Raw genomic sequence first — 19636 nt, 5'->3', positions numbered from 1 at the left:
TTTTAAATCAAATGCTTCCCACCATGCCTCAATTCACACACTTAAATAATATCTGAAATGCTCATACTGAACACACATACATATTTTCCTTTTTTTCCCTATTTTAGGTTGTGAAAGTTTTATATGCAGGTTTTTGTTGTTGTTGTTTGTTTTGTTTTGCCAGAACATGAGTTTTTCTATCAGTTTCCAATCTACCTGCCTATTTGCTCAGCTAGAAGTTTAGCCCTGTTGCGAGTGTCCTGGGAGGAGTTCTCACTGGCCATATAGCAAGTGGTAAAGACAAGCTTGCAAAATTCTCTAGGATCCTGAGGGACATAGGTTTCATCATGCACAATCCTGCGTGCATCAGCCAGCACCTCTGCATCTGAGAACAAAGGAAAAAAAATAAAACAGTAGTAGATATTGCTGTGCTCTTGCTACCCAGGGTATGGAAATACCTCGTTTGTTTCTTGTATTGTAATCAAGTTTTACACTGTCCCTCACAAGATAACTTCATCTAACTATCTGACTCTTTTTCCAAGCTTAAAATATGTTAAAATATTTTGATGACTAAAAAAAAAAAAAAAGAATTAATGAGCTTGCTCCTAATTTTGAATGTGGAAATATTAAATCCCTTTGTTCTGTGTGCCTTAGGGAAGCTCCACAGAAATCATAATTCCATACATACAAGGGACTAGCTTCATACACACAGTCTACTCAAGGCCAGGTTTAAGAGCTCAAATCATGCCCGTGTTTCACGGTGTTGAGTTTAACAGGAAAAAAAAAATCTCATGATGAATTGAATTCCCAAAACTACATCAGACAACATTTTGAAAAATACTGTAGACAGAAACTGGTCTTAGTTTCACAATCAATTCTAAACCCAAAATGTAAGCCGTGAAGCCAATTCAAAGAACTTGAAAGCTAAACTTTTGTTTTTGCTGGAATTTCTGGAGAGATGTGAAGGGTTCCATTAAAATAACTGGGCAAAAGTTTATCATTAACTCTTGCACCTAGCTTATACTAATATGCCCTCAACCATTAATAGACATTGTTAGCAAGACATGCATATCTACTTACTTCCATTCTTGACTGCCAAGCAAACCTGGTGGCACATAGAATATACTATGCAAGCTGTAGCAGAGCTGTCAATTCCACCACTAAGAGGTAGAAGAAATCCTGCCTTGAAAACAAAGTGAGGAAGAAGTTCCAAAATGCAAAATTAGTAAAATGTGTGTTTTACCTCAGAAACATGTTCTGATAAATAGACATGAATCACCCATGAAAAAATCCCCCTCATTTAACTATTGCTTTCAAACAAAGCATGACTCCTAAGGAAGAGGTCTGAAAAGCATACTTTCCCTAACTATTTTAAGTCTGGAAGAACTACCAGTAACTTTGCACCTTAGACTAACAGTGTGACCCTGCGTTAGCAGCAGCACAGGATAGCAACCTGTATTGCCTGCATACCACAGAAGAAGGTGTACATGGGAGGAACAAAAAGCAGGTTTTACCTGTCTGCTGCGCCTTAAGTAATCCCAGAGCCAACATGCAGGACCAAGGCTGAAATCACAGAATACACTCATTTTATGGGGGTTATAGGATAAGACCTGAGCAAGTCAACTTTCAATTCTTCCAATTAGATACTTCCTTAAATATAAATAGATATTGTGCCCATCTCCATTAGTTTTAAATTCTTATAAAAATTGTTTTCAAGCAACAGATTCAATGTACTTACCAGATCTCCTCCTCAGGACTGTGATGCTTCCACTGGATTGGCACACAGATAGGTACAGCTAGATCATCAGAACATGACAGAGCAAAGTTCACTTTTATCCTGGGAAAGGGATTCACTTTACTTGCCTAAGCAATAGTACAAAAGAGTTGAAAAGACAAATTTTAATGTAACATATGCCTATAAAACTGTAGATCTATAAAATACTGCGTGGGGAAAAAAAAATCAAAGCATGCAAATATTTTTTGAAGTAACTATTCAAACTTGGTAGAGTTTAAGAACAATGTCTGTAAAGAACTCTTACTGCCAAGTTACGAGATGAAATCTCTGCTCTGTAACTTTGAACATCTTCCAAGTCCAGTGTGGCAACCAGTACCTCCTGAAACGTTGGGGAAGGAAAATGCACATGACTATACAGATGTTTACACTCACTTCACAAGTCACCTCTGATTCAGTTCAATTACTTACACTACAGAACAAACACAACTACCTCAATTCACAAAATACACTAGAACACTCCAAAAATAACAAATTGATAGCACTTTTCAGGTGGCTGAAGAATAGGTTTACCATCAGTGGCAGCAAAGAACTAGAGGGAAAGTCAAGAAGCATGCTGGGGAAAAGTGACCAGCATGGCAGGTAAAATGAAGCCTACAGCTGCAACAGCACATCTACTGAGAAAGGAGCTTTTGAAGAAAAGATCAACCTATAGAACTCTTTGTTTACCAACACAGGCCATAGTTAGAACACTGCAATCTTCACACTTATTTACTAGAATGCATTAATATAATTAACAGTCTGTACTAAACATACTGATTTCATGCACATTCTCTTAGTTTCTCCACTGTGACAGCTCTTCTCTACTGGCAAAAGCAGGACAGCCTACTGTAGATCTGGGCAATTTAATTAGGAAAAACCTTTCAACTAGTTGAATAGTACAGTAAAAACATGTATTTTTTGCCTCTAAGATATGAACCCAGTATCACTAGATGTTGTGTAAAGTCCTGAGTGTAAACGTAGCCTTTCTAACTTCAGCTGTAACTTCAGTTAATTATAGGCTGAATGGATTACCACATCGTCGAGTGAAAATTGAGATCCTTGTGCAACTGTCTCTCCATTTATAGAAATCATGGCACAACCATCGTAATACAGACGATCGCCATCACAACCTTTCTGGTTTGACAGAATGTATATTCCACCATTCTGGGAAGAAAACAAACAAACAGAAAAACAATTTTTCAGGATATAGCGACTATAGAACCTGATAATGTTAAAAGACAAAATGTTTTTTCTCTGAATCCTTCTCATACTCTAAGTTGTGAAAGGTTTGGAGCTTAGACTCTTTTCATTTGAAAAAGTACTTTATACACTGTACACACAATATAAACAAATAATAGCATAAGAAAGTAGTAAAAAATGAGCTCCATCCCTGTCTTGCTGTTGGAAGACACGTGTCTTTTGTTAACAGCTGAAGAGTGATTCACGAAGCCCAAGTGGAGAAGGCTACACTTCAAAACTGAAACGCTAGGTTCATACAGAGATTGAGGAAAGCAGGGAAATGATGACAGAAGCTGTGGCTGGATATTTGAGTACAGTGCTAAGTATAACCAAAGACTGTGAAATTATGCTACAAAAAATAATCACTTGTCATAGTGTAACATACATTCAGTAATTTTTGTCCTCATCACTGACAGACATGGGGACAGTCTAGGAACAAAGTGGTTTCTCTTTAAAATAAGCAGAGCTTTCAACGCAGAAAAATAAGATAAATTTTAAGTACAAAGATGACAAGTAATGGCAAAGGTTTCTACTTTCCCTTCCTGCTATTTCTCCAAGAAAATGATGCCACATGAACGAAGCTCAGAAAAGAAACTGTGAATTTAAGGAAATGTAAAACCATCTAAAATTATCTTTCATGTGCCAGAAAAATATCTCCATACACGACTGAAACAGAAGCTGGCAGTGAGTTGTAACTTCAGTAGATGAAGCGGGAGGAGGGAGACTGCTTTGGCTCAGGTGAATGCGGAGAACAAGCAGAGCCATTGGTAGTTTGTTCTTTATGCAGAATGAGCACTTAACAGCCTTCCAAACTGGTTGCTTCTCTGCATGCAGTGGATTCAACATCATTAGTCCTAACAGCCTCTGGCATTTGGGGCCGCTGAAAACCATTACAGTGCTTCACATGAGAGCATTACACATAGTAGGACTCCTTAAAGCACAGTAGCATAGCAGCTCATTCAATCAGAGGAGGTAATTTCAGGATTAAAGAAAAAAAAAAGAAAACGCACCACCATCACCAAAGAAACTAACAAGATCTGCCATAGCCGCCAAGCTCATGGGAGAAGAGATTGTTCTGGAGAGAAGACAAGTGCACAAGTCACTTTTTTTTTCCACCTCTCCATCCTTAAACGTACCTTTGCTGTGGCAGAATTCACCAAATCCACCCGAGTATGAGCCTTCCTCAGCACATGGTGACTCCCTGAAGAGTTAGTGAAAATTTCCACACCGTCAAGTCCCATTTCAATATGAGGGCTGGCAAAGTAAAAGGCAGAAAAAAAAACAGCTGGCAATCACCCTGCATTGTAGGTACCATTTAAAACCACTAAAAAATATACAACTTATGTCACTGAGTTCTCTCTTTCTGAGAGTCTCTGTCTCTGAGTTCACACAAAAAGTCACAGTACCTTTGTCTGTAAACTGCCACACGCTGCAGTTATAAGGAAATTGATTACTTGAACTAGAAGATTTGGAAAGGCATCTGGAACATTTAATTTATCTTGTGTTAATGAAAACAGCTTTCACTCAACCTTTTTTTTTTTTCCCCTCCCTCCCCTCCTCTATATGACCATTCTTAACAGGATTTTTTCACTGGGAAGATGTTTAAATTCTAACAGGAACTACTCAAGTAATAACAGAAATGTTACTTAAGGGCACCAGGGCTACCCTACTGTTAATGACCTTCAGTTGTTTCCCTCTGCATATTCTTTGTGAATCATATGATGTTGGTTAAAATATAAAGCAGAAGGATTTAGCTAATAGATAAATAGATATATATCAAAGTGTTGTAAGCCTAAGGTAATGGAGGAACCTAAGCTCTAACTTGACAATTGCAACAAAGCTCTATTTGTCTATGAAAATGATAAGACCTGCTAGTACTCTCAAATTTTTTAAATGGAATAACATGAGATTATTCTTAATCAGAAATTAGGCTTAGGTGTCAAATAAAATCATGAAAGAATGGCTTAATCGACTTCTCGTTCACTTGAGGAGAACACTGATACTCACACAAGGAGGACTTACAATTTTCCACCAGAATAAGATCTCCTTTTCTGTCCTCTGAACTTAGTACTTCTGCAGCTGATTAATAGTTTTACAGAAACACAGTTTCGTTGTTCTACTACTGATCAATAATTACTCACTTTTCTCAAGAACTAATCCATCCACTTGAACATATCTAATGGTAGCCTGGCAAGGGTCATCACTGAGAACAAAGCCTTCATCAGGAAAATGACCTGAGCTCTCTGAATTTGGTATAAGAGAAATGCAAGCCTCTCATTTATATCTATGCAATTCCAAAAGGATAAGAAGACTTTCCCTGACACTTTTATGACTGTAAGTAAACTATATACAGGCCTGTAATAGTGCCTAACCAACTTCTTTAAGATGAAGAAAACAAATGAAATGTTTTGATTGTAAACACAGTCCTCAGGTTCTGGTAGATCTGCCGCACTCTCCCAGCAGAAATTCCAGAACAAGGCACATAGCAGGTAACAGTGAGAAGTTTTTATATAAAAACAAGGAGCAAAAGAAATTGGAACCCCTTTATTGAAATCTTACCCATGATGTATTTCTTGCTTCTCATTATATTTGAACTTACTGGCACTCTGTGAAAGGTACACTACATAAAGGAATATTGAGCAGATTTTTACAGAAACATTTCTTCCTGGCATATCCAAGGTATATTTCAATTTATTTTCCATTTCTTCTCCTTTACCTGTTTGGTGCCCAGAGCTCTTCACATATTTCTGTCCCTAGACAGGTATCTTTGGTTGCTAGCACTGCATCCCCAAAAGGAACGGTGTCCTGAGGGAAAAAAAACAACAACAAAATCAAGAACATCCTTACTTCAATGGAATGGGAGAATCTATTTCATACAATTCAAAAAATTATCTACAAGCTTAGAACAGAACTGAATGCTCACTTCTGTGAAATGACAAACTACCAACCATAAAGTACTTTATGTTCTGCCAAATTTAAGTAAAAAACGTAAAAAAAATCTGAACTGCAAACGTGCAAGTTATACTGACATTCCATGTTAAAATTGCAGTGCTATTCAAGTGAAGTGCTTCAGATCAGGACAGCTGCTTCTGAGTTAAATGTTCTACAAAAGAGAACATCATACTATAAAGCATGTTTATGTTTTAGGGAGAAGCAACCTGAGGCAAGTTTGAAAGTCACTTGATTTGCTACTAAATACTAATATAAGCTAAGTTAAGTTAGCCTGACAACTATCACTAAAACCACTGAATGTGTGACAACTAACATAAGGATTTGGTGTTCTACCACTTTATGTCACAAATGCTCTGCATTTAGAGTGCTGAATCCTAAAGTTAAAAGAAAAGAAACTTACCTGTCCTGTCACTTCCTGAATTATCCTTGGTAGAAGATATTCCTCTACCTGCCTAAGGAAGGTTTACAAACTGTGAATACATAGTTATATATATCATAATGGTGAATAAAAAATTGCACTTCAGTTACTCTGTATATTTAAAAAAAAAAAAAAGAGAGAAGACCTTCATATTTTCCAGGAAGGTTTCAGAAATGCATGGTAAACAGTGAGAAAACAAAATTTAAAAGCTTAAGTTTTTGTAACTGTACTAGGTTGCTTATTTCTGGCTTCTTACTATTTGTATCTGTATTTTCCAGGGAATAGTCAGGTGTTCAAACAAAAAGTCTTCAGGCAAAAGCTAAAGCTTGAGATAGACTTCTTCAATGGGAAAACTTTTTGGGAGATATCCTGATTTTACAGAGAAATAACCATGAAGAAAGCTTAAGGTGAATGAACAGAAATAATTGTACCACCCTTCCAAGAGTTATGAGGTTGCACTGCAATGACAATAACCTCTGCACAGCTTTCATGCTTGCTCCCTTCTAGTTCTTAACTAGACCCAACAAAGAACACACAGAAATTTCAAATATCCAATAAAAGTTTATCTTTCTGAAATGCTTCTGCATGAGTAACTGTGAACTTATCCAAAACCAATTGGTATTTAAGAGGACAGACTCCCAGAAACTCCATTCCTTGACTACAGAATGAGCAAGCAGCATCAGAGGCGAGCATCAAGCATATTTTGCTACACAGTTAGGTATGGGACAGCAATCCTCCACAGTCATGATATTCTAACTGAGCTTACCCATCTCACACTGCTTCCCAGCTCAGTACTGGGCAGCATGCAGCAATCAAGAAGATAAACAAAAATAATGGGCTCCTCCAATCCCAAACTGCATCAAGTTAGAAAGCATGCAAAAAGGAAGTGATGGCACTATACATGGCAAGAACATTTAGCCACACTTTTCCTTCAAGCTTATTAGTTCAGAGTTTGATTACATTTAATAAGCTCAACTGAACTGAAATTACGCAGCTCTATAGATTCTGTCTTCCTGTTCTCCACCTACCTGCACTGATACATTGCAATAGAGATTTCCTTCCTTCTGCTGCAGATGCATGTGAAAAGCTGTGCTTTTTAAACACAATTTAACAGTAGCCAGCCTACCTTGCTTTGTTCCATGGGGTAAACCATCGAAGTTCTCTATAGTTTCCTGCATTTGCCAATGACATTTTCGGTCTAATTAAAAGAATTTTTCTTGAAACAAAAAATAAAACAGAAAGGGCGAATTAAGACCTGACGTGAAGATAAATAAGACAATAAGAACACTGATGAAAATCGAGTCACTCATCTTTTTTCTAGTGTGATGTAAACAACTGCTATAAACAACCTTTTAAAGGTTTCTGACTGAACGCTTCCAGGCTCTCCAAAGCGTCCTTCAGAATGCAGTGGAAATTTAGTTTATACAAAGACAGAAGAGAAAAAGAGATAATGGAAAGTAGACAGGAAAACAACTCCAGTCCATTAGATTGCACAGAAGAATCCTGCTTGAAGGCCAAACAGGTCTCTGAAAGGACATCCTCCTGCTTTGTTCTGCAAAAGAACATAAGGAGCTACTTACTTATTTAGAAAGATCACTCGGCAATTGTAGCGAACATTTCTGTGCATAAGGGGCCTGCAGAAGTAAGGAGAAAAATTACCAGTGGCTAAGCTCATTAGATTAAATGTTCAAAGAAAATATAAAAACAACAAAGAACTTCACTACAGAATCTACTCCACTACACAAAGACTGTTAATATAAAACTTCTACATTAGATCACTGGAAGGAATTAAATATAACAACGTATAAAGTTTTAACTTCTAAAGTTTGCAAAAGTCTCATTTACTGGCCCATTTTTCAGTTGCAGATATACCCCATGGCTACCAGACCACCGGCACACCTGAGAAACACAGACCACAACCATGCTATTGGCTGGCCTAGCTTAACCAAGCTTGACTTTCCCCACTACTACTAGGCTATTTCAAAGTGAGGAAAAGGCAGCCTTATATGCTTACTTACGATACCAACACACACATACGTATGTATGTTAACTTTATAATCACAGTTTATCACAACTTGCTCTTGGCACCTGACTTACAATGGTTTCAGTGATCATGGCATACATGTATGCTGCCTGTAGAGATATCTGCCACCTAGATCAAGCTACATGAGCTGTAGAATTCCCTAAGACAGTCAGTTTTGTTTTGCACACAATCCAAGGCCTAACCTAAAAACTCACCCATGGGAGTGAGTCCCAGTAATGTAGATTCTCAAGAAATACTTATTCCACTCTCTCAAAGGGCCCAGCTACCAGGAATCTCACTCTCCTATCTTCCAGAAAAAGAAAAGCCTAAAATTTCTTCTATTTAACATCTTCATCCCTCAGTAAGTTTGCAGGCAACACCAAGTTGGGAAGGAGTGTTGATCCGCCTGAGGAGAGGAAGGCACTACAGAGAGACCTGGATAGACTGGATCGATGGGCCAAGGCAAACTGCATGAGTTTCAATAGGACCAAGTGTCAGGTCCTGCATTTTGGTCACAACAACCCCAGGCAACCCTACAGCCTTGGAGAGGAGTAGCTGGAAAGCTGCCTGATGGAAAGGGACCTTGGTGTACTGATGGACAGTCGGCTGAACATGGGCCAGCAGTGTGCCCAGGTGGCCAAGAAGGCCAATGGCATCCTGGCTTATATCAGGAATGGCGTGGTGAGCAGGGCTAGGGAAGTCATCCTGCCCCTGTACTCGGCACTGGTGAGGCCTCACCTCGAGTCCTGTGTTCAGTTTTGGGCACCTCAGTACAGAAAGGACATGGAGGTGCTGGAGCAGGTCCAAAGAAGGGCAACAAGGCTTGTGAAGGGCTTGGAGAATGTGCCCTACGAGGAGAGACTGAAGGAACTGGGGCTGTTCAGCCTGGGGAAAAGGAGGCTGAGAGGAGACCTTATTGCTCTCTTCCAATATCTGAAAGGTGCTTACAGCGAGAGCGGGGTTGGTCTCTTCTCACTGGTGACAGGACGAAGGGAAACAGCCTCAAGTTGCACTAGGATAAGTTTAGGTTGGATATCAGGAAACACTTCTTTACAGAAAGTGTTGTTAAGCACTGGAACAGGCTCCCCAGGGAGGTGGTTGAGTTGCTATCCCTGGATGTGTTTAAAAACCATTTGGATGTGGTGCTCAGGGACATGATTTAGGAGAGGGTTGTTAGAGTTAGGCTGGCATGATTAGGTCATGTTTGGACTTGATGATCTTGAAGGTCTTTTTCAACCTGAGCAATTCTACAATTCTGTGATTCTAAAGGATTGTCTTCCAGAAATCCTTTTGTATGTTACAATCATTCTGACGGAGACCAGAGTAGGAAGTACAGTAATTCCTAAGATGTGTTTCCAAGTTTGGGGCAAAGCCCTGACTACCCAGAAGCATCTGCTCATGCTCTCAGAAGGCTCACCACTCCATCCTAGCTATAGCTATGCACTTAACACTTACATTCCCACATCACAGATAATATCCTGAGTAGCTGGAGACTCCAAAAGTTTTGCCAGTACTTGAAAAGAATGCAGGAGCGTATCAGACTCATAGTAGTGATCAGCACAGCCATAACCGCTGCATAAAAAGGAAAAGAAAGACAAGATTCAGGCTGTATCAGCATTGTGGTCATGGGATGAAAACTCCTCCAGAGAGAAGACATCACACAGCGCATACAACTCATTGCAGATAATAACCCAAGGGCCCTTACCAAATTTCGAGCTCTGGACCGAGCCTGTATCTAGCTCCTTTGCTCTTAGCGATGCTAATACCTGGAAAACAATTAGTTTAAGCAACAACGCGGACACGAGGCCCCGGCCCACTCAGACCCGCCGCCTCCGCCCCGCTCACTTCGCAGGATCCTCTCGGCGTTGCCCTCGAAATCCAGAGCCCACTGGTTGAGGGCACAGGCGGCTACGCTCACCGCCCGACCCATGGCAGTTCCCCACCGCCGAGCCGGGGCAGCGCGCACTTCCGGTGCGGACAGACAGCAGGACAGCACCGCCCACCTCGCGGACCGCTCCATTCCCGCCTCCAAAGCCGCCCCATCGCCCCCGCCCATGGGTTGAGCGCGCTCCGCCAATGAGGCAGCGTGGGGCGGGACGGAGCGCGGCGCGGATTGGCCGGAGCGACAGTCAAGTGCGGTGAGAGCGCGGCGCGGATTGGTCGAAAGGACGACGAGGGGCGGGGCCAAGGGGCAGCAGTCTGAGGAGAGGACGTGGGAGGTGCGGACGTTGGTGTGGGAGTTGCTGGCAGGTAGCGTGGAGGTTGGATGGATAATCAAAGTACAAATTGAGATAAGCGGATCGGCCGACGGAACTGATAGCCAGGCAGCAAAGAGTGAGGGTCGGAGTTTTTAGCAACCTGTACAGCTAAAAGAACAACTGAGAACTAGCTGGAATAACGCTGGATGTTTTCTTTTCTTTCACACAGAACACCATGGCAGCCCATCGGGAGAAAAAATCTGAAGAAAGGAATAACAAAAGTGCCCGAAATGGTGCTCAGGCTCCTCAGGCACAGTGGGGAAGAGCATGGTGAGAGAAACTCAATTGTCATTGTATTTTACATAACGTTAGTTCTTTCTTTTATATATGTCACGTTGCTTTTGAACTGCATGCTGTTATTAAAAGATGGGTGCAGTGCTAATGATAGTGAGCTGTAGTATCAGTTGTTAAGAAAGAGTTCCTCAAGGTTTCTAAACGTGGAACTTGTCAGATGGCTTGGGTTGCGACACAGTCCATCTTGCAAAAAAGGGAGAACACATTGTTTAAAGGGGTGATAATTTGTAGTTTCTTCAAAGATTGAACAAAACATTTGCTGCCTTTTGGAAAACGAACATTTATCTGTGCTATTGCTACATGCTGCAGCAAGATTTAAGAGCCGTGTTGTTAAAGTGTAGTGCAAATGTTATTAGAGTATTAATACAGTGCAGCTGGACGCAGCCATGGCTGTTTATATGGCTTGATATGGCTTCCGCAGACATTGGTGCTGCAGCACGTTCAGCTGTTGAAGGTCTGTCTTGTCTGTGTTTCCAAGCTTTGCAGAATGTTCCTGTGATTCCTTTACCGCTTCCAACTGAACCCTCTACCAGTTATACCTCTGACTGTCATAAAACAAACTAACAACAACAACAAAAAAAAACCTGACTTAATGAGAACTATTAACTGAAAGCTGGAGAAAAAAAAGTTCTGTTCTTGGTTACAGGGAGGTAGACTGGTTTTCGTTGGCAAGCATTCTTTTCCTACTCGCATTTGCACCCCTTATTGTGTATTACTTCATCATGTCCTGCGACCAATACCAGTGCTCTCTGACTGATCCACTCATCAACTTGCTCATGGGGAATAAACATCTGTCTGACATCTGGAACAAGACTCCTTCACTGACTTACACGGCTGCTGGCATCTATGCTGCTTGGGTTGCTTTCCAGGTGTGTTACTGAATTACGATCTAGTGGCTGTTGTTAAAAGCAGCTCTTTCCTTAATTTACATGGAAGATAATAGAATGTCATGCTGTCTTTTTACTTTTTCTGTTTATCACTTTCTATGTCTTCTTGGAATCCAAACAAATTTTGCACACTTGAAAAACAAATGTATAGGGCATTGGTGTCAGAAGAGTACACCACTGTAGTTTGATGGGTCACGTTGCTTGTAGAGTCACGATACTTGTATAAGTCATGATACTGAATAAAGTAGGAGCATGGATGTGTGTGCAAGCATGCATCTACTCTTCAGAGGAAACGAGTAGAACTGATTGGAATCCTATGAGTGCTTACGGTAATTGAAAAGTAATCTGCCAGATGAAAATGTCAAGAAGTACTAGGGGATTACTTGGATCTTAAATGTTCAGGATACCAGTTCTGCTTTACCTATGAGAGAAGCTTGCCCTACAAATGCTGTTCTTTCCATCAAGTCTCACGTAACACCACACTAACTCATTGTGTCTAGCAGTGAGCCAGAGAATAATGCTGCCAGATGAATCCCAGTATTGCTCGCTCCTGCAGATGCTCTGTGATATAACTATTTTGTACAAATATAAACTCAGCTGCCTCAAATGAATTTTACAAGAGTCAGAGATTATGTGGTTTATTAAAATAAACCTATAAGAAAAATACTGATTTATTTAAATTAATACACAGTAAATATATCAAACTCATTGTGGAAGGAGTGGAATTTTCTATAGGCAGACTGTAAAAGTGTATTTACTTGTGAATTACAGCTTCTTTGGGGAAAAAAAAGAAAAAAAAAAAGCAAACTGCTGCCATTGTTCCAAATTGGAAAGTGACTTATTTACTTACAACAGGTTAAATTAAAAGATGAGAGCCTAAATCTAGTTAGCAATTGTCCTCCTTGCCAAAAAAGGGCTATAATCATATATGAAGTGCATCTTCAAAATTCTTTAGTAGCTAGCACATGTTTCTAGTCTAAAATCACAACAGCCGCTCTTACAATATTTGTTGATTGAGTAGTTAATTGAAACTGCTGTGTGTTATCTTCTGTTATGTGTATGAAACAGCATTTGGGGATTTTATCTTGTCCTTTTTTACTGTTAATATGCCTGTCACTTCTAGGTGATTTTGTATGCGTTTGTTCCTGACTTCTGCCACAAGTTTATTCCCGGATATGTAGGAGGTGTACAAGAAGGTGCTGTCACTCCTGCTGGTAAGCTTTTCCTTGAAATATACAACAACATACTCATATTCTTTCTGAATGACAGCCCTTCTGTACTTCATTTTTAATAATCTATTTCTATCTGGAGGAAACTTGGACATAAATGTTTTCACTCTCCATATGTTTATTTAAAGTAATCAAACAAATCATTCATCTTCTTTTAGAATAGGTTGTAGAATTTCTGTGTCTTACTGCTAGTAAAACTGTTGGTTGTGCAATTAGGTGATTCATACCTAAAGAAAATACAGAAAGCAATGTAGCAGCAGTGGAAAAATACAGATTGTAAGCAGCAAAATTACAGATCAGCAGCAGACTATTGCTAGTATCTGACAATGCAATCACTATTTTAGCCAAGGTAACTTGCAAAATCTGAGCAAAGTGTGTGATTTGAGCAAAGGGTAATGTGAAACCTTAGTAAATTTTAGGTGAGGTTGCAAATCCACCATTTTGCGAAGAGAGTGAAGAAAGAGCTTAGTCTGAGAGGTTCTAGCACAGTATAATGGAACTCAGAAAAGCACCTTAAGGTTGGGAGGGTAACGTTCAAGGCAGCAAAGGAGAGTTGCTCTTTTCATGAGCATAGGTGTTGAGCTTCTAGATATTGTATGCGTGTCCATATTAATAACTATACTAATGAGTTATCAGTAATATTGATATATTTCTTCTTCACTTTTCAGGTGTAGTAAATAAGTATGAAATCAATGGACTCCAAGCTTGGATCATTACCCACATACTTTGGTTTGCAAACGCCTATTATTTCCACTACTTCTCACCTACCATCATCTTTGACAATTGGATTCCTCTCCTGTGGTGTGCCAATATCCTGGGATATGTAGTTTCCACATTTGCGATGATTAAAGGCTACTTCTTCCCTACTAATGCCAAGGATTGGTACGTGTTTTCTAATAATACAAGAGTATAGGAAATCAGATATATATCTGGGCCAATATACAACTGTGATTCTTTAACAAAGACATGCAGTACAAAACACAGAATATGGTGCATGTCAAGTAATTGTTGGAGCCTCAGTGTCATGAATATATCTGTCCTGCATGTGTCCAGCAAGTGAGATTATACTTGGAGCGCTGAAAAGTGATACCAAGTTTAAACTAGGATGCCTCCGAATCTAAAACGGATCTTGTACTAATGAAAGGCTTTGGTTGGATCAGTTTGTGTGACCTTAAACAACATGACATGGTTTTAGGATTTTCTATCACTGTTACATTAAGCACCTTGGAAAATAATTTGAAATGTATTATTGGAATACTAAGCACTTTTAATAACTACATAAATTTCTAATCTTTTGTATTTTCAAGCAAATTCACTGGCAACTTCTTTTACGACTACATGATGGGGATTGAATTTAACCCTCGAATAGGGAAGTGGTTTGATTTCAAGCTGTTCTTCAATGGACGCCCTGGTATTGTAGCCTGGACTCTGATTAACCTTTCATATGCTGCTAAACAGCAGGAGCTGTATGGTCACGTAACCAACTCAATGATCCTTGTCAATGTCCTTCAGGTAAACTGAGAGGAGATTAAGATATCAATTTGAAAATAAACTACTATTAAAGTAGGAAAAGTACCTGCACTGAATTTGAACTTACACTGTTCTTCCTGGCCTGACCAATGTCATGGAGTCACAAAGTGCTGGGACTTGCTTCTTTGCACATTTTCATTCAGAAGGCTGCTGGGAATAATCCAGTGTATCTGTTAGTACAGGGAGAATAACTGTGTTACTTCTTTTGGTTAACGCTGCTTTGCTTGCTTGTTACTGTTTTAGATCTACGTAGTATAGTTCTTCCTGTAGATGTTATGTTCCTCTTAATACTCTATCATTGAGGTGCTAAAACTACAGGTTAGCTTTGAGACTTTGAGACCTTAACCACAAGATAGCACAGAAAGTTCAGGTCAATACTGTTGAATAGGATGACAGTGTTATGTTATTAATGTATGGAATCATAGAATCTCAAGGTTGGAAAGGACCTACAAGATCATGTAGTCCAACCATCCACCTATTACCATTGCTACCACAAGCACTAAACCAGATCTCGTAGCTCCTCATCCAGGTGCCTCTTGAACGCTGTCAGGGATGGCGACTCCACCACCTCCCTGGGCAGACATTCCAGTGCCTGACCACTCGCTGAGGGAGAGATTTTCCCTATTTCTAATCTCAACCTCCTCTGGTACAACTTGTGGCCATTTCCTCGGGTCCTGTTTGTTGCCTGGGAGAAGAGGCCAAACCCCTCCTCATCACAACCTCCCTTCAGGAAGTTGTAGAGTGCAATGAGGTCTGCCCTGAGCCTCCTCTTCTCCAGACTGAACAATCTCAGCTCCCTCAGCCACTCCTCATAAGACTTGTGCTCCAGACCCCTCACCAGTTTCGTTGCCCTTCTCTGGACACATTCTAGGGCCTGAATGTCTTTCTTGTAGTGAAGGAATGTGGAATCATTGTAGTGAGTGATGTAGAATCATTCTTTTTCAGGGTATTTATGTTTTGGACTATTTCTGGAATGAAGCCTGGTATTTGAAAACCATTGATATCTGCCACGATCACTTTGGATGGTACTTTGGGCTGGGGAGACTGCGTTTGGTTGCCTTAACCTCTACACTCTGCAGGTAAAGATAGGGTAAAAACTGGTGTTTGGGCTAAAAGGAAGAAGCTTTCCAGAAACGTTCTCTCTAGCAGATTGGTGTTTATCTTATTTTCTTTCTTTACAGCTTGAATACTGACTATTACAACACTCTCTGTAAGAATTTCATTGTAGGAGAGCCTTCCGTCCCTGCATGGAATTACATCTTCTCTCTTCTTTTGTACCTCTTTCTGTCACTGTCTGTTGTTTCATCTGCGTATCTTTTGTAATTCCCTTCAGTCCCTTTCTGTACTCCTTTTTGTTGGATGGTCGTTTGACTGGTTTGTGTTTTCCTCCTCCCCCTTTTCCAGTTGATCAGCATCCTCACTGTTTCTCCCTTTTCCTTGTGTAACCTAAGAAATGCAGCAGTGGAAAGAAAGGAGATGTACGATGCAGGATTTCCTGAAAAAGATTCCATGTTATGACTGATAGGATGAACTTTTGTGCTCTTTCTAATACTCTGTCCTGGGTCACTGTAGGTCAAGGAATTCGTCTGGCACCCTGGGTGTGTTTTTAAAGTAAACCACTGCATGTCTCTGTTCTGTCTCCCAGGGCTTATATTTGGTTTACCACCCTGTGCAGCTCTGCACAGCTAATGCCATCGGGATCTTGGCGTTGGGCTTGGCTGGCTATTACATCTTCAGAATGACAAACCACCAGAAAGATCTCTTCCGCCGTACCAATGGCAACTGCAAGATATGGGGCAAGAAGCCCGACTACATTGAGTGCTCCTACATGTCTGTGGATGGGACCAAGTACTACAGCAAGCTGCTGACCTCGGGGTTCTGGGGGTGGGCACGCCATTTTAACTACACTGGAGATCTGATGGGCTCCCTGGCCTACTGTCTGACCTGTGGGTTTGAACACATCTTGCCTTACTTCTACATTGTTTATATGACTATTCTGCTAACTCACCGTTGCATTAGGGACGAACACCGTTGTTACAGCAAATACGGGAAAGACTGGAAACGCTACACTGCTGCAGTGCCCTACCGGCTCATACCAGGGCTGTTTTAAGGCTGACACAGAAGCTGAGGGAAATAGACTTTCTTTTAAATGAAAAGAGCTTATTCGCACAGTTGAACTAACAAAAATATGTTGCAAAAGACACCACTCTCTGGGGAACGAAAGGTGCCTAGAAAACTATCTTGAATGTACTGAGGGAACGTAAACAGGCAGACTGTTTAAAGAAAATGAAACGAGGCAGAGAATTGGCCTTTTTAATAGACATCTCCAGAAAGATCTGTTTTACCAGGAACTCTTCTTTCCTCTCTCAGAACTACCTTGGAGTTGAAGAAAAGTTGCATACGTTTAGACTCCTGAGATCTCTCCAGTGCTGGGAGGAGGCCTCACTCTTCACAGCAGCCAAGTTCTTGCAGCCAGTTACCAGTGAATTAGAGGAGGAGGGAAATAATGGTGTGATCGCTTCAGGAAGAGAACAGTATGGTTGCTTGTGACAGTCATAACCTTCAGTGGGTAATGCTCTGAAGGAGGCTTTGGGTTTGCTTTTGAAGAGGTTAACGTGGGAAATATCTAAACTGGTGTTTCAGAAGATTGGTGTAATCTGACTCACAAGGGATTTGTGCAGGCTGACGTAAGTTGGTGTGGCTCAGTAATTCCATTAGCACTGGAGATACGTGGTCCGTGACCAAGCAGTTATTATTGTGATACTGAAACCAAACTTGCTTTTTGAAGGTACTGAGTAGAGGTTGATTTCTTTACTGTGGATAGAAAACTTTGTTTGCTGTCATTTTTAGCTAAAATAATGTTTGATGTTTGTAACAGTTTGAGAAATAAAAGCTTAGTTTGAAGACAAGTAAAAAAAAAAATACAGCCAGTTTTCCTTTCAGCTGTTTCTTTCCTTGTTAATCGTGAGCTTTCAAAGTTACAGGATTCAAGGGGAACTCTTGGAAGAATACAGTCCAAGGAGCAAATTCAAGAATGCAGAAGGGAAGCACAGATAGAAAGAGGGATCGGAACAGTAACTATGCTTGTAACGAGCTTGGTAGCTGTGTTCACATAAATAGACCATTTTTACAGTAAGTAGAGAACTGTATGAACTGACTTGTTGTAGGAGTTGCTGAATGCACTGGCAGATACGAATGTGGTGTGTTGGAATGCGTTTTAGTTCTGTTGCAGTGTTCCTGAAGGGATGGCTTTCCCAGGTGAAAAGGGATCTCTCCAGCTCTCGAGAAGAAATGCAGCATGAGGTTGGGCTGTGTCTCAGGGCGGGATTTACAGGTGTGCCTAGAGATGCCTTCATGGAGAAACCTGACTCTAGCACCAGTACTGTCTCTAGGCCTGATAACTGTTTATGATTGGCAGATAATCATGACATACATTGGTGTGTATTGAAATTGAGCTAGGAGTAGCAGTGTCTGATCACTTCTGTTCTCTAGTTCTAAAGCATTCCTGTGGAGTGAAGAAACTTCTCTGTTAAGATGAACCTTAACAGTTCACCAAGGGGCAGTGCTTGTAACAGATCAGAGCGCTTGTTTCGGAGGAAGGGGAGACAGAGTGTGGGATTCAAGGGCTGGTGGAGCCCATCAGTTGCTGGCACCTCACTCTTAGGCTGACCCAGATTTTGCTGGAGTAATTGGATAGTTTCTTTTCTCAACTTGCCTGAGACCACATACCTATATCCTTTTCTTGAGTAGCCTTGGAAATTGTACTGACAGCATGCTGTTAATGCCAAGGCTCTTTAAGTATTGTGAGATAATCTGAGCTCTAAATCATGGTAGCCTTGCACAGCATGGCACGTTCCTGACTTTTCACTGATAAGTCCTGGGTGACCGATGGAAGAAATTGCCCAATTAAGGCCAACAAAAACATCGGCATTTGAAAAATAAAATTGGGGATATTTGAAGAGAAAAAGCAATACTGTGAGTAATGAGAACATTATGCATTCAAACCATTCTTCAGGGCAATTCTGTTACTTCTAACTGCGGAAGGACTTTTACTCTGTTTACTTGGTGCAGAGTTAGCTGCAGCTGTTGAGAACTTTACCCTGCAGATAACCTAGCTGCTGCAAGTGAGAATTCCTCACTGGGAGATTGTTAAGCCAGGGTAAGAAGCAATTAGTCGTGAGGTTTTTCAAGCAAGGGGCCATCGCTGGGTTAAACTCGCACCCTATCTGATGTAAGCATGACAGATCCTGGCTCTTCAGGCTTTCCTGCTTTCCATACGGAGTTTCATGTCCGTCCTGACTGTGTGGCATGCAGACTGCATCAGAATGAACTGTGTGTGTAGAGGGATTTGCATCTGGCTGGAAAAGAAAGTGGTAATTGCACCGAGGCTTCTGTTTCTTATAAATAAGTGATTCTGGGGGAAGCATTAAAAAGAATGATCAGTTCTGTAAGCTTCCTGCTAACGTGACATGTCAGCAATGCTCTAAGCCACGTGCAACTGATGTCAGCCTTTAAAACTGAATCATTTAAAAGACAATTGAATACAGACAGAGTCTTACATATGCCACATCTTGTAGTGCGGGCACGTTTGGGTTTGTTGTCTTCAGAATGCCAAAAAGTACATCAATATGCCTTCTGCCCTGAAGGATTTTTGAGCGTGTGTTAGGTTAGCTTTGGCTCTGATATTTCACTGATATTTATTGATACTGTGCTATCGATACCTCCTCTCAAATTTTGAGAGCATATGCCTCTGTGGAATGCTGGAAATTCTATATGTAAGACTGCCGAGATTTGTAAAACTGAAATTGATTTACCTTGGTTTAAAACCAGTGGGAACACGTAGCAAAAACTTCTGATAATTACTCGGAGCAGTAAAGAAGTTGAAAGTGTGGTATTTCAATACACTGACTTGGGACTATTGAAGGGAGAAAAATACCAAAGCCAATGAGCAAGGTGCAACAGGCTGGGCACGCTCCAGAGTGCCGTACATCTAAGAGGGGGAATCACAGCCTTCTAGCAGATAGCTGCTATTGACTGTAAGGAGCCCATCTGT

The 19636-nt window shown here is 40.7% G+C and overlaps 2 protein-coding genes across 2 annotated transcripts; one reads left to right on the top strand and one right to left on the bottom strand.

Moving 5' to 3' along the window:
* Positions 1-129: 129 nt before the first annotated feature.
* On the bottom strand, positions 130-10442 carry NADSYN1 (NAD synthetase 1). Its single transcript, XM_010710891.3, has 14 exons — positions 10231-10442; positions 10091-10151; positions 9841-9957; positions 7943-7996; positions 7489-7578; positions 6345-6396; positions 5709-5797; positions 4129-4246; positions 2786-2917; positions 2019-2093; positions 1718-1842; positions 1494-1542; positions 1060-1162; positions 130-364 (listed from the first exon to the last, which is right to left on the bottom strand). Exons 1-14 carry the CDS (start codon positions 10439-10441, stop codon positions 192-194), a joined length of 1449 nt encoding a protein of 482 aa, XP_010709193.2. The 5' UTR covers position 10442; the 3' UTR covers positions 130-191.
* A 100-nt stretch (positions 10443-10542) lies between these two features.
* On the top strand, positions 10543-17525 carry LOC100550588 (7-dehydrocholesterol reductase-like). The gene is given in 10 exon segments (XM_003206108.4): positions 10543-10635; positions 10813-10913; positions 11584-11806; positions 12948-13038; positions 13722-13935; positions 14361-14565; positions 15529-15612; positions 15614-15643; positions 15645-15662; positions 16229-17525. Coding segments are annotated over 9 exon segments (1425 nt in total). The 5' UTR covers positions 10543-10635; positions 10813-10818; the 3' UTR covers positions 16694-17525.
* The last annotated feature ends 2111 nt before the right edge of the window (positions 17526-19636 follow it).

Source organism: Meleagris gallopavo, chromosome 5 (assembly GCF_000146605.3).
Source record: "Meleagris gallopavo isolate NT-WF06-2002-E0010 breed Aviagen turkey brand Nicholas breeding stock chromosome 5, Turkey_5.1, whole genome shotgun sequence".
NCBI lineage: Eukaryota > Metazoa > Chordata > Aves > Galliformes > Phasianidae > Meleagris > Meleagris gallopavo.
This window is presented reverse-complemented; position numbering and strand designations above follow the sequence as displayed.